We start from the raw sequence: 16723 nt of genomic DNA on the forward strand, positions 1-16723 counted from the left end.
TTCCTAATTTTTACAATTTATAAATGAGAGTATATAAGCTTGCATTCTGTTAAGAAAGGTCCCCTTCCTTCCTTCCTTCCTTCCTTCCTTCCTTCCTTCCTTCCTTCCTTCCTTCCTTCCTCCCCTCTTTTTTTCCTTTCTTTCCTCCACTCCTTTCCCCTCTCCTCACCTCCCTGCTCCTCCCCTGTCCTCTCCTCTTCCCTGCTTTCCTTCCCTTCTTCCCTTTTCCTTTCCTTTTACATTTTTTTTCCTTTTTCCTTCTTTCCTGTCCTTTTTCCTTTTCTTTCCCTCTTTTTTTTTTTTTTTAATTTCTCTTTTGCTGGTATTACTAATGGTGTGTCTACAATATTTCTAACAGAAACTGATAAAATGAAAAAAAAATAGTTCCAAAATATTATTTGAAATAGTAAACACATATGTCTATATCTTTATCAAATCTGCATTAGCAGTAAGAAAGGTAACATTATTATGATTTTCTGTTCAGTCAATATTTATGCTGGAAGTGAAGATGGTAAAGCTATCTGCTCCAAAAACTTGTTTTCTTTCCTGCGCAAAATTTATTTTATTTTATTTTATTTTATTTTATTTTATTTTATTTTATTTTATTTTTTTAAAATGGAGTCTTGCTGTCACCCAGGCAGGCTGGAGTGCAATGGTGCGATCTTGGCTCACTGCAACCTTCACCTCCCAGGTTCAAGCGATTCTCCTGCCTCAGCCTCCCGAGTATTACCAGCGTCCACCACTGCACCCAATTAATTTTTGTATTTTCAGTAGAGATAGGGTTTCACCATGTTGGCCAGCCTGGTCTCGAACTCCTGATCTCAGGTGATCTACCCGCCTCGGCCTTCCAAAGTGCTGGGATGACAGGCATGAGCCACTGTGCCCAGCCATTTTTTCTATTTTATCAATCTGATATCCATAAGTGTAGAAAACTGTGTGACAGTGTGTATATTTGTGTATGTGATTTGAGTATGTGGATACAAGCATGCATTACTGACATACTTAACTTTTTATTTGCTTCTCCAACTTACCTCCTTTTTGTTGTTTTCACTCTGTCGTTCTTTAAAAATGTTTGATATTTTGTACTGAGTGGATAGATTTAAATTTTGTTTCCTTGTGAAAACTTATAAAATTTTGAAGAGAGAATCCTTTTAAAGAAACATATTGTCTTGATTTAGTAACAAATGTGATTTCTTAAGTAAAAGAGACATGAAGAGGGCGCACACATATGATGTTTTTAGAGAAATAGTGTCTGCACTAAAACAAGTATTCCTTTCAAGACAATGAAAAATGACAGCCTAAAATTTGATTTTTCTAGTCTAATGAGTGATATTACAAATATATACAAGGATTGTATTATGCTGATTTTTTCAGTTCATTAATTACTTGTTGTTATAGATATGGTTTCTAGAAGCCAAGGAAAAGACTGATGATAAATTTAATTCTGAATTATCTTTCTTCATATATGTGTACACACACATACACACACACATATATATATGCACACACACTCCTATATATTACATATATACTCAAGAAATATTTCTTCAAGTACTTCATATTGTTTTGAAAATCCCATTTCATATTTTAACATCACGTTTCCCCCATGTGGTTTATGAAACCTCATTGATTCTGTTTCCCTGCCACATGAGCATTTCTAGATACAAAGAGGCTGGTATCTCCACTCCACCTTTGTCGCACCCCCTGATCTAACTGGAGCATCCCCAGATTATTTTAGTAAGTTTTTTCCAGTGTAATATGATGGGCCAGAAGTGGAATCAGACTTGTTTTAAGCAATGAGGACAAGGGCAATTTTGTGATACATTAGGACTGCCCAAATCTTTGCAGGGGGAGACAGTCCGTGTTTGCTTTTTGGCAGAGACCATATACTGACTATGTCTCCCATAAGGTCAAGAACACTGTGAATGTGCAACAGTTTATCTTCTACCTTTCCTGAAAGGGAAAAGAGGTCTTTGAATCTTAACACTAGAATATGCTTCTTGAGAGACTCCTTTGTTTTATTTTTTCAAATATCAAATTCACAAGAAGGGATTTTTGAGGTTCATATTCTTGCTAAGAATGGCAGAACCAACAACGCATGAAAATGTATTTTTGTTTCTTCATACATGAGAAATAGCTTGACTAGGAAGTAAGTTGAAAACCTTTGCCTGTCGGAAGTTTGAAGTATGCTTTCATTATTTCCTAGCATCTAGGACTGATACTCAAAAGCCTGATACCGGTCTGATTCTCACTCCTTTTAGTTGACAGGAATTTCATTGCTGTTTCATTGCTGTTCATTCATGCTTGTTGTTCTCATTAGCTTAGGTTTTGTTTTCTTTTCCCTCACTGTGGGAGATATTGTAATCATCTTTTTACCATGATATTCTGAAATAGGATACAAAATTTGAAACGCATAAAATCCTTTTTTTGTCACTCATTATTTTTCTGATTGCTTCTAGGAGAATCATTTTAGAAGCTCTGTATTGTACTTTAGATTAATTTTATCAAATTTTTTTTTTATTTTTCTTTCCCACTTTCACTTTACTTGTCTACTATCATGGCTATAAACGGGATATTAACTTTCTAATTACTGCTTTTTATCTCCTCTGTTTTCCCATAATTTGAATATATAGTCATTTTATTGATTTTTAAAGAGATGACATCAGTTTTATATGTTTCTAAAACTTTTATTCAATACTCAATTGCAGCAAACATTTTAAATTTGAAGAGACATTTCTTACAATTTTATTTTCTCTCTTTTTATAACTTCTTGTTTTCAAGGGTGAATATCTTATGGCATCTATTTGAAGATGCCAAATAAATGTGTGTTATTTTTCTGTTTTAAGCTCTCTCTTGGAAGATGAATTATGTCTGGTTTTTAAGAAAATATTACATGTATGTATATCTTAACTCATAGCCTAGGAATCTTGATAGATGGTATATCAATAATATTAAGCAATAAATACTTGGAACTCCAAGTACATAGAAGTGATGGATAAAATGAAGATTTTAGAAAGATTGGGTTGGAGACAAGCCTATAACATAGGTAATCTTTAAATTGCAGAACACAGGGGACTTTTTTCTGATTTATTAGTTATAAACTCTATTATTCTAATGATACTACAATGGCTGTTACAAAAACGACAGTCATAGTTCTAGCACTGTTTTCCTCTTTATCCCTCTCAGGAGAATTCAGAAGAGAAAGATGAATACTGGACTCTACAGGATATCTATCTATCTAGCTAGCTAGCTATCTACTTACATATTCATCTGTCTATACATATGACTATATTAAAATCTGTATCTATCCTCTAAATTTAAAATACTTTAAGTCATTCCATGAATTTATCCCACAGGAATCTTTGGCATTGATCTTCTATGCTATCAGTTTCACTCAGACACTGAATTTCAGAATTTTTTTTAAATTAATTTTTTTAACTTTTTTTTTACCTGTCTGTGTTTTATTTTGTATGGGTAAGTTGACAGAATAAGTCTTAATTAATACATTAAAAATAGAAAAAATTCAAATTATTATTGCAGTATTATTATTTACTTTTTTTTGGCAACAACATGTTATGTTAGAAAAAATACGACTATTGAGTCAAGGAATCTGAGGTTAAATCCAAAGTTTTCCTTGTAAAGTGATGTGAAATAGAAAAAGTTAGTTGGCTACCTTTTTCATCACTTTTTGTATAATTAAAATGACAACAACAGTATTGGTATTATAGGGTAGTTGTGAGAATTTAATCAGTTAACAAATAAATAGTAGAATGAACAAATGACCATTTTCTTTCCTCTCCTGTCCCAATATCTGATCATTCTTATTTTGCAAACATATATACACATCAGTGCTCTTGGAAAGCAAGGCTTGTATTTCACTATTGATGACAATAAGTTGAGCTACTTCTCTTTCCTCACCTTGAAAACATAAGGCCAATAGTGTGCTTCCAACAAGAGACTTTACATCTGGAGTGACCAAAGAAAAGAAGGAAAAATATTTTGTTTGAATTTGTTTTTGCATTGTCAAAGGTTGAAGAAACATTAAGTTTGTAGGAGAATGTAACTTAGAGCTACCTAATACATCTACAGTAGGTAGAGGCAGAGATGCCAGCTGAAGCATCCAGTGTCCCTCCCTAGAAACATCTTTGTCCTCATCAGGCATTCACCGAGATGGAATTGTGGTCTCTATTTAATTATCAAGCTTCCTTTGGTTTTAGCCAGTTCTGACGTATTTGGTCAATTTTATAAGCTAACAATTATGTTTTCAAAAGATTCCTCTTATTTATGGATCACTTAGTTTATCCTTTTTGTACCCATATAAAAGCAACCTCTTACAGTGGCATTGGCAGGAATAGCAGGGATAACAACCTCCAAATATCTACTAATAATAAGAACACTGGCAAAAAATTTAAAATCAAATTCTGGAAACTAAAAAAAAAGGCTGGGAACAATATAGGAAACATTCATTCAAGAAAAACAGTGAAATCTAGATAACGGTGAGGTTTAAATATGTTTATTTTTATCTCCTTCTCCGTAATGTGGTTACCACCAATCCTCTACAAAATATTCTACAAAACTGAAGATGAGAAAACATTTCCCAATTCATCCATGATGCCAGTATTACCTTGATACCTAAACCAGACAGAGACATGATAACTCCAGACCAATATCTCTTCTGAATATAGATGTGAAATCTTCCACAAAATACAAACAAATAAAATACAGCAAAACATAAAAAGGGTTCTACACTGTGACTAAGTGTAATGCTTTTTAAAAAGACAAGGTGTATTAACATCTGAAAATTGTCAATTTAATATACTCTATTAATTGAAAAAAGACAAAAATCACATGCATATTTCAATAGATACAGGAAAATCCAATGCCCTTTTCATGATAAAACATTCATTGAACTAGGGGCCAGGGATGGTGGCTCACACCTGTAATCCCAGCACTTTGAGGGGCTGAGGCAGGTGGATCACCTGAGGTCAGGAGTTCAAGACCAGCCTGGTCAACATGGGGAAACCCCATTTCTAAAAGCAAAAACAACAACAACAACAACAAATAAAACATTAATTGAACTAGAAATATAAGGGACCTTTCTTAGCCTGATAAAAACATCTATCTAAAAAAAGGAGAAACATATTTAATAGTGAAAGTCACTTGTAATGTGAGTGCGGGAGGGTCGAGCCAGTGCCATGGGGGAAAACACACACACACACACACACACACACACACACACACGTAAAAAAGAAAAAATAATAATAAATACAAAGAAATATATTAATCTATTAAACATGTTTGGCCAGATTTCAGGATATAAGTTAAATCTACAAATACAAACTGTATTTCTATACACTAGCAATAAAAAAATATGAAAATGAGATGAAGAAAACAATCATATTGATAATAATATCAAAAATAAATTACTCAGGAATAAATTTAGCAAAATAGGTATAAGACTAGGGACCTAACTCAACAGAATGACATCTCATATACAGGATTGGAAGATTTATTTTTTTTACGTGGCAATACTCACAAATTGATCTGGAGATTCAAAACAAGCAATATTTAAATCCCAGGTAACTTTTTGTAGAAACTGATAAACCGATCTTTTTAAAAAAATGTGGAAATGCAAAGGACCCAGAATATACAAAACTTCTTAAAATAAAAACCAAAGACGGCACGATCACATGACATGATTTTAAAAACTACTACACATCTACAGTAAACAAGAAAATGTGGTAGTGGCATAAAGATATACACATAGTCTAATAAAATAGAATTGAAAAATACAAAAATAAACCCTCACAGTGTGGCCAATTGATTGTTACAAGGGTGCCAAGAATTCAGTGGGAAAGAAATGTCTTTTCAACAAAAGAAACTAGGACAACATGCAAAAGAATGAAGTAGAACTGCTGTCTCATGACAAATACAAAATTAACTCAAAGCTTGGATCATATTTCTTAATTTAAGACCTTAAATGTTTGAAATCTAAAACTTTAAAAAGACAACATAGGCATAAATCTTCATGAACATAGATTAGAAAATAGTTTCTTAGATATACCAATAAAGCCACAAGCAAAATAAATAAATAAATAAATAGAATTTCATGAAGTTAATAACGTTTGTGCTACAAAAGGCACTATTAAGAAAATTGGAGAGCATCAGGAAAAATAGCGGATGCGTGTTGGGCTTAATACCTAGGTGATGGGTTGATAGGTACAGCAAATCACCATGGCACGTTTGCCTATGTAACAAACCTGCACATCCTATGCATGGACTCCAGAACTTAAAACTAAAAAAAATAAAATAAAATTCATAGAATGGGAGAAAATATTTACAAATCTTACATCTTACCAGAGTATCCAAATGTAAAAGGAACACTTGTAACTCAACAATAAAAAGAAAAATAATCCCAAGACAAGAATGGGAAAATATTTCAGCAGAGCTTCCTCCAAAGAAGGTATACAAAAAAGGTTCTTAAATATAATTAGAAATGAGAAACTAGAGAAATGCTTATAAACCTACAATGAGATACTACTTCAAATATATTGGGATCATTTTAATAAAATCACAATTGTAGGCAAAAATGTGAAGAAACTGGTATCCTTATACATTGCTGGTGTGAATAGAAAATAGTGCATCCACTTTGGGAAACAGTTTTGCAGTTTCTCCAAAAGTGAAACCAAGAGTTAACCACAGGACTCAATAATCCCACACCTAGGCGTATACCAAAAAGAACTAAAAACATATGTTCAAACAAAAAGGCATATGTAGTAGTTTAAGTCATAACAGCCAAACTGTAGAAACAATCCAAATGTCCTTCTATTGATGATGTATTAACAAATGCGATAAAACTTAATAATGGAATATTGTTCATCCATAAAAGGAATGAAATATCTATATACACTACCTGGAATGGACTTTAAAACATTGTGCTACATGAAAGAAGCCAGACACAAAAGGCAAGAAATTGTATAATTATTTTTACATGAAATACTCAGAATGAGCAAATCCACAGAGACAAAAAGCAGATTAATTGCTGCTAAGAAAGACTGGGTTATTAAGACTGATGATATGCTGTGTACAGGATTTCTTTTTAGGATGACAAAAATGTTTTGGAATTTGCTAGTGGTGATGTCTGCTCATCTCAATATATTCAAACACACTGATTTCTATACTTTAAAATTTAATTAACTTTATGATATGTGAATTATATCTGAATTGAAACCAAACTAAAAGCAGAAACAAACATATATTTAACATATAAGGTGTTGCATAGCATATAAAAGTCCATAATAAACAATCACTGTTATGCTTTACCAATTTCTCCTCAAAACACTTAACTGAAATAGTGCATTGTAGTAATGTCTTATTCAATTTTATATGATATAAAATATGAAAAAAGATAATATATAGAATTATATGCTTAAAGACTTAAGTGATAAAATAAAAATTTGTAGCATACTGAGAAAACAGTGGTCTTAATTTGTTTAATTCCCTAGACAGTTCTTTTCTCCCTTGATGTCACAGAATTTAAATGAATAAAATTTTTATATGTCACTTTATCCAGCAGAATGATCATTTATCAATAGCCGTGAAACATTTTAAAACCACATAGTTTTAGCAACTACAGAACTCATACACCTTTCTCATAAAACCATGTAAGATTTTTTTTACATAAATCAAAGGGAAAAAAGCTAGATAAGTGAAAACACATTTTGAGTTTTCATTTTTTTCAATTTTAAACTTTCACTTTAGACTTTAGCTTCTTTTCACTTGAATGTATAATATGTTATTATATATTCAATTTTGTAAAACCACTGCATACCACACATAGATACAAATTAATTGTGTGGCAAATAAAATGACACATTTCAGTTTCTGTACAAGTAGAAAACTAGCACAAACTTGGTTTCACACTCAAATCCAATCCTGCCAATTATACTGAAGAGAGAGTAATCGTATATATTTGAGAGCCTAAATCATTTGTGACATTCTGAGTAAGACAAAAATTTAGAGAATATCTTGAGAGATATGCCTTGAGAGAATATCTGGGAGGAAAACTTGACAGGTTCTTTTTTACTACCCCATATTGGATTGTTAACATCACAATGCCATCACAGCCCAGCTTGAAGGAGGAGTTTTGAACAGCAGAAGCAAACAGACTTGCTGGTCATGAATATTACCTTCTCATTTAAGCTAAGGTCTCTAAGGTTAAGGCATCCACAGATAAGAAAGAATATCTCAAGAGGAATTATGTGCAAATGGAAGTAAATAGATGTAACCCCCTCAGGCCTACATACCAGAGATAACAGCAAATAGGTTGAGCAAGTCAGCTTACAGGGTTAGGGCTTCATGCCCAGCTGTAATTCCCCCATCTACTCCTGAATGTTTTAGTAAGATACGAAAACATATCATATGCCTTAGCCCTTCACACAATTACCCAAAGCATCTGATAGTGGCCACATGAGTACTCACATAAAAGAATTATGTATTTCAGGGGCTGCAACTGCCATTAACCGGCATTAGAAGAGAAAGAAAGAGAAATAAACAGAGGGTTAAGAAATGGTGGGAGAGAGGAACAGAAAGAAGAGCAGGAAAGAAACAGTAGGATAAAAAAAAAAAAAGAAAGAGGAGTAAAAGGATGAACAACAGAGAAAGAGGAGAGAGAGATTTAAAAAAGAGTTGGGGGAAGGAGAGAGGAGGAAGATGAATCTGCAATAAAGAAGAGTTAAGGAAGCAGGAAGGAATTTGAAAAAGGAACAGTACATAGCCTAACAGAGATAAGGGAGAATATGAAAACCACTAATAAGAAGAAAGCAATTATAATGAAATAGGAACTGTACATAGCCTAACAGAGATAAGGGAGAATATGAAAATCACTAAGAAGAAGAAAGCAATTATAATGAATTACCAAGTAGGGATAGCAAGAATGTAAAAAACAAATTTAATTGACATTAAGACATCAAAGTTATGTATCAGGAAAGGATAAAGACAAAAATATAATATAAAAATAATATGATAGATTAAGGAATATCAACATCTATGCAATGGAAGTCCCTGGAAGACGGAAGAAGGTAAATCAAAGCCTGAAACTTTACATTGGAAGATCAGCAATCTTAGACCAAGGATGTTTATTGTATTTGAGTACGATACACAATGCCGAACTTCCTGTGATTCAACTGATCATAAAAGAATATAACATTATAAAGGAAGCACTCTGTCTCATCAGAGAACACAGATACCTTGTGCCTCCATCAATCTGGCTTCAACTGACTGAACCTTTTATTGGTATGTAAATCAAAGGTAGTTTTCTACAAGGGCATTGTCAGCCATCTTTCCTTCTCTCTTTCTTTCTTTTTCTCTCTCTTCCCCCATCAATCTGTGTATATTTAATTTCTTTAAACTTTACTTTGGATTGATGGTGGAGTATACATGAATGCAAAATACAGTGCTGGGAACATGAACATTATTAATTTTGCTTACCTGTGAATGTCTAAATCTGTGGATTTGCAATTAAACTCTGTTATCTCTCTAATATGTATATTCTAAATACAGGAAAGGAATCAGTCAAATTGCTGGCATCTTTTAGATCTTCACAAAAAAGTAATTTGTACTTCTCCTTACAATCCTCATAAGACAAAGTGTAAATTCAAGAACTGTTAGTCTTTATTAAATTGCTCTTTATAATATGTATATAGGACTTTACAATTTATGAAATGATTTCATAGTCATTTCAATTATTATATTTTTGTCTGCTTAAATACTTGAATTGGTGGCAAATCAAGAAACCAAGGCTGAGTTTATTGCTGGCCCAGCATCATGCAAATAGAAAGTGATAAATTCAAGATGCACATAGAGATCTGAATCCAGATATAGTTATCTCTAGTTCCTGGTTACCCCATAGCAGGGAACAGATAAATCCTATCATAATGACTTATGGTGCCAGAGAATGCATTGCTCTTTCTCTAAATCTTTATTGCGGTTTTCCCCGCAGATTTTTCAAGGTGAAATTAATTAGGTGAAAAGACACAGATTTACTTATTCAATAATGTAACAGAAAGCTACCTTAAGTTTCACTCAACCCACGTTAGCTATTTTTCCCTCTGGGTTGCACTACTTTGGCCTTTCCATCTTACTTCATTTTTCCGTATTCATCTTTACATATCATATGATCTTTGAGGACAGCTTGAGGTCTGCTTTGAGGATGACTCCAGATCTACTCTTTTTGAGAACTTTAACGTCTATCTCAACAGTTTAAATTAAGATTAGCAAACACAGGAAGATGTCAAGAAATTTAAATAAAAAATATGCTTCAAATAAGCCCATAATTTACTTAAAGATAATGATAATTGATGACATTGTCATAGTTTGGATGCTTGTCTCCCCAAAACTCATGTTGAAATTTGATCTCCAGTGTTGGAGGCGGTGCCTACTGCGAGATGTTTGGATCACGGGAGCAGACCCCTCATGAATGGCTTGGTGCTGTCCTTACGGCAATGAGGTCTTGTTCTATTAGTTCCCTCAAGAGCTGGTTGCTAAAAAGAGCCTGACACCTGCTCCCATCTCTCTTGCTTCCTGTGTAACCACGTGATCTCTGAATACATGACCTCCCTTTGCCTTCTGTCATGAGTGGAAACTTTGAAATTTTCACTAAAGGCCCAATATTCCAGCTGGAAGAATCATGAGCCAAGAAATTTTTCTATGTAAATTACCCAGTCTCACGTATCCCTTTATGGCAACACAAATTTACTAGGACAGGCATCAATAATATATATTTTATCATATGCTTACATTATCAATAACATGTTTCTAAATGTAATATCAATAAAGTAAGAGATCTTACCTAGACCATGTCTATGTGTTGACATTGGTGGTAAGACAGTCCATGTCTTGGTTTTGGGATTGTAACATTCAACAGTGTTCAATGTCTTTAAGCCATCTCGACCTCCAATTACAAAGAGTTTGTCATCAATAACAGCCACACCAAACTGCAACCTTCTGCCGTTCATCATCCCTGCCTGGATCCACAAATTTGTTCTCAGATCATATTTCTCTATAGTTGTAGCTCCTAATAAAACATAAAATCAAAAAGTCACCAATTGCTATAAATCCAACAAACAGCCTGCCAAAGCAGGGTACAAATTAAGATATAAAAACACTCTTGTCACATTCATTTTTTTAAAAAAACAAAGAAGTGACAGAAAAACAAAAGGAGTAGTAATTCAACTACTTTATTTTCTCTTCTTGGCAGGCATGAATGATCAAAATAGACACAAATGTTCATCTTGTTTGACTTACATAATGGTCTCATGCTAAACTATTGATTCGGTAGAAACATTGGTGAGCATGACCCAGTTCTGTCAGTGGATTTTACAACTTCCCTCTATCACTTTTGTCATTAAAAAATGTAACATAATCCCTGCTTGAAAAATATTTATGAAAGCCTTTTAAATAAATAAGTTATGTATGTTATTTGTATAATTTCTGAAAGTTAATTCAATAAAATATTACCATATGTTTCTTTAAATTTGTCATATGCCTTAAATAACTGAAAGTTTTAAAAGTCAAGTGTAAGATATATAAGCAAATATTTGCTATGCTTTTTAAACCAGCTTTTAAAAAATAATCTGGGGAATAGCTTAATAGAATTTTACAAAATGATCTTCTGTCCTGAACAATCATGTTAGGATTCTAAATAATATAGTTTATATTTCCTAAAAGCTTTTTACATATAAGTTTGAGAAATACAATAACTCTGACTAATAAAATAGAAATTGAAAGAAGCAGCTAAATTGATGGTGAGATTTGTTTTAATGGGCTTAATTACCCAATTCTCATTAAAAATGGCTGTGTAGAACAAGCTCCCAAATGTTTATATGATATAATATAAGCTGACAAACACTGATCTTGATGTAGTGTTTGACTTAATGTTCAGACTCACCTTCACCAATATTACACCTTCGATCATGAAACATTTCTACAAAGGAAATTAACATTCTTGTGTACTTTCACTTAAGCACTGATGATCTATTTTATCTGTAATAAAAGTTTGCAAATCTAGGGAATATATTCCTCTGGGGACTCATTTACTCTTCAGAACCTAGCTAGTAATGAACTAAATGAACACAAACACCTTCGTAACAGAAGTTTTGCTGATTAAAGTAAAAATGATACAATTTATGACAATTTTTACTTAAAGGTAATAGCAATAATTAGATATGTCACATCTGCTTTCTGATATTGCTAAAAATATAGGTTCATTTAAATGTACAACTAATTTTGAAGTATTAGGAAATTATTGTTATTGTTAGATAAAAATAAATTGCAACTTTCACAAAAGTTATTCAATACTGTTTATTAACATGTATAATATTTTAAACAAATATATTTATTTTATATTTTAACATATTTATTATATTGAATATTGAATGTTTTATTCATTTGCCTTTGAATCAAAATTCTAAAGCAAACTACATATTCGAATAACTTCAAAGTCATCTGGATTTTCAAAGCTTGATAACTTTGATATTATATGAATGCATAACTAAAAATTAAGAGTTATACACAGATGGCCTGGAGTGTGGCTCATGACTATAAATCCAGCACTTTGGGAGGCCGAGGAAGGTATATCATCCGAGGTCAGGAGATTGAGACCCGCCTGGCCTTGAACTCTGTTGAAACCCCATCTCTACTAAAAATACAAAAAAAAAAAATACAAAAAAAAAAAATAAATAAAATAAAATAAAAAAATAGCCGGGCATGGTGGCTCATGCCTGTAGTCTCAGCTACTTGGGAGGCTGAGACAAGAGAATCCCTTGATCCTGGGAGGCAGAGGTTGCAGTGAGCTGAGATCATGCCACGGCACTCCAGCTTGGGCAACAGAGTAAGACTCAGTTGCATAAAGATAAAGAAAAAAAAAGGGGGGTTACACAGATATCTGTCTCTTGTGACTATATTTGACCAACGGGAGCAGAAGAATGTAATCTAATCCTAATTAACACAATCTCATTATGCTCATATTTTCTGGTATGAGTGGACAAGGAAGAAAGTATTTGAACAATTATAATTCCCACAGCCTCCAAAGCCTTGCTGAAAACCTTTGCAGGGAATTTGAGGTCCAGTTACCCTCCTCAGAGGAAATAGTTAGGAATGAGTGAAATTAAGACTTCTAAGCAACCAAAGGAGTTGCAATTCAAAAAGGAAAACTCAGGAATTGATTTGGATTTCAAAGCCTCATTCAAATAAACTAGATTTGTCTGAAATCTCAATACATGACAGAATTTTTAACCTTTACAGTTGTTCCTGTAACTTCAATCTTCAAAAGTGACCTACTCACTTATCCTAGTAGCTACAGCAGAAATAGGAGCTCGTTTCCATCTTCATTTTTCAAATTAGAATTTATATTAATTTCCTATGGCTACTGTTAAAAATATTTCCAATTTAGTGACAAATAACACAGATTTGTTATCTTACAGTTCAGGAGGTCAGAAATCTGAAATGGTTCTTTCTGCACTAAAATCAAAATGCTGCCAGGACTCCATTCCTTTCTGGAGGTTCCAGGAGAAAATCAGTTCTCTTGCCTTTTCCATCTTCTAGAACAGGGGTCCCCAACATCCAGGACGTGGACAAGTAGTGGCCCGTGGTCTGTTGGGAACCAGGATGGACAGCAGGAAGTGAGCAGCACCCTGAGCTCCATCTTCTGTCAGACCAGCCGTGGCATTAGATTCTCATAGAATCACAAACCCTACTGTGAACTGTGCATTGGAGGGATCTAGGTTGTTCATACCGTATGAGAATCTAATGCCTGATGACCTGAGGCGGAACAGTTTCACCCCAAAACCAACCACTCCCCTACCCTTGTCCATGGAAAAATGTTCTTCCACCAAACTAGTCCCTAGTGCCTAAAAGATTGGGGACCACTATTCTAGAGGCCACCACATTCCTTGTTGCTCCATCTTCTATCCCCAAAGTCAGCAACATTGCATTTCTCTGACATTGACCCTTGTGATTACATTGGGCTCATACCAATTTAATCAGACATAATGTAGAACAATCTGTTTAGGTTAAATTCAGCTGGTTAACCACTTTAATTCATTCACAAGCTTTATCTCAGTCTTGCTGTGTAGCATAACATATTCACAGGTTCCAGGGTTTAGGATATGGACATTTTTCTGAGGGGGAGGTGCGTTATTCAGCTTACCTCAGAAACCAAGGCCTATTTATACTTCAGTCTTCAATCTTGCTTAGTTATATAAAGTTAAACAATACAAAATGTAAAAGGATCTTTTACATTTGTAGAACTTACTCATACTAGCCAATATAATTGATTTTCTTATTCAAATGTCAGCAGGTATTGTAAATGCTTTATCTTGTTTTTAAGAAGAATCAAATTAGGGTATGCTTTCTCTTTTTAAATGGAAATTATTATTAATATTAATATCCTTTATAGAATTTCCTAACCAACATACTTTATTAGCTGTCTATCTAAGCCTCCTAATTCTATTATTATTATTAGTTTATCAATTTGTGAGTTTTGTTGTTTTCTTTTGTTTATAAGAGTGTATGTATTCCCCTGGCTATTTTCTGAGTCAGAAGAAAACGGAAAGCCAGTTTTGAGTAATTTTAGCCCTTTGTTGTCCCTTAGAGCAGAAGCAATATTTATCATAATATAGATTACAAACAGACGACAAGTTAGAGTGGACTGCTGCAGTGGTATGTAATAAACTTGGAAGGGATTCAAAAGGAAAGTTTACTTTAAGACATAATTACTTTGGGGTTACTCTGTTAATGAAGCCATCACTGGTATCTCAAATACCTACAAGGTGAAGGCAAATTACTCTGTGCATAGAGTATACATTATTCAGGTGATGACTACCTAAAGCCCTGACTGGACCACAATGCGATCCGTGAATGTAACAAAATTGCACATATATACCCCATAAATTTATTAAAAATATAATGAAATGTGTGACCGCAGGCATGACAGAGTCCTGACCATTTATGTTAACTGAAGAATGCCCACTCCACTGAAAAATAACAATTGCCACTTTGTTGTTGCCATTAGAAATTCTGGCTTAGTATTGCCAGGTTTTTTTGACTTATGAAGAAGAGGCAGAAATCTAGATTTTTAAAATGTGCAATCTCCAAACAATAAGCATATATGACTGATTTAAATAATGTTTAAGTACATTGAAACAAACACATGGCCACATCTGCCATAGAGAACTATGATTAGGAGTGGTTATATCCTCATTGTTTTTCCTCTTAAACTCAAGACCGCTGCCATTACAAACATGTTAAGGTTGCATTAACTTTAGTAGGAAATTATGTTGTCATTCTGTGAGCTTTTGTATAGTAATAATATTTTGTAAAATGTATACTATAATTTATTAAAATCTAAAAGGATCTGTAAAGTCTCTTAACCTAATGTACTTACGTAATTCAAAGGTGGATCTCATTCATGATATATAGAAATCTGAAATAATATTAGGAATTTTTCTATTTGATATAAGACTATATATGATATAGTTATGTGCAATTTTATAAACTTGATAAATTGTTATAGACTATATGCCAGTTAAGGGCTAGGTGTATAGCATTTATAGTAAGATCAAATTTTGATATTGAGTTATTAGAAATAATTCCTGAAATGTCCATTGATCATTTTCTATAAAAAGTATTCATAAGGCTGATCTGAATGCAATTGCATTTACAACTAATCAATCATAACCAATTACATGTTCCCTTGTTCATTCTCCATTCCCATTACTTCACTCGATTAGCCTTAAATAGAAGCATTCATAAAACCAAGAGAATTCATGATACATATATTATTAAGAGCTACTTGATACTTTGTGCATATTTTAATTGAAATATTCTTCTTAAATATTGAGTAAAGGTGTTTGGTGTAGGGAGTTTATAAATAAGATATTAATAAATAATATTTAGTGAGTATTTCCTTTGCTCTAAGGGCTTTACCTACATTAGTATATTTCATTTTATAAAAGCCTGATGAGATGCATATTATTGTGTCAATATTACGTAATAAAAAACAAATCACAGAAAACTGTAATCACTTGCACAGTGTCTCTCAGTTAACACCTGGTACATCCACAATATTAACCTGGCTCTAGAGCCCACTCTGAGAAACACTTCTTTTTGTAACTTTATCCCAGATGTAGAAAGAGTTAATTGCAATTAATATATGCAGTGGGTAGAAGTTTAAAAATTCCCCTTCCTGAGATTGCATGACCTATTTTCCAGAACCTGTGCATATGTTGAATTATCAGTCCGTGAACTGCCATGCTATAAAGCATTGCTGACTTTACAATAGGAATAATATCTCATTGACCCTGATGATGTGATCCCCTGAAAGTGAGAGATTTTTCACCCTAGTGGTAGAAGGGGAAGGAGAGCTTTCTCCAGTTAGTGGTAGAAGGGAAAATCAGAGAATTTGAAGCATGAGTAGGACTTGGCTTACCGTTCCTGGCTTGAAGATGGGCCATATAAGAAGGAATGCAAGTGGTCTCTAGAAGCTGAGAGTGATTCTGACCTGACAGCCAGCAAGAAAACAGTACCTCAGTTCTACAACCACAACGAAATACATTGCGTCAACAATCAGAATAAATTTGGAAGAGCTCCAGATGAGAGTACAGCCTAGCTAACACCTTGATTTCAGCCTTTTGTGATCTTGAGCAGAGAATTCAGACATGCCACC

At 33.5% G+C, this 16723-nt stretch overlaps 1 protein-coding gene across 1 annotated transcript in view; it reads right to left on the reverse strand.

Annotated features, from left to right (window-relative positions):
* Positions 1 to 16723, reverse strand: part of KLHL1 (kelch like family member 1) — a 438469-nt gene that overhangs the window by 80827 nt on the left and 340919 nt on the right. The window contains 1 exon segment of the mRNA NM_001195300.2: positions 10850 to 11074. Coding sequence (NP_001182229.1) covers positions 10850 to 11074 — 225 coding nt within the window.

Source organism: Macaca mulatta, chromosome 17 (assembly GCF_049350105.2).
Source record: "Macaca mulatta isolate MMU2019108-1 chromosome 17, T2T-MMU8v2.0, whole genome shotgun sequence".
In the NCBI taxonomy this organism is placed as follows: Eukaryota; Metazoa; Chordata; class Mammalia; order Primates; family Cercopithecidae; genus Macaca; species Macaca mulatta.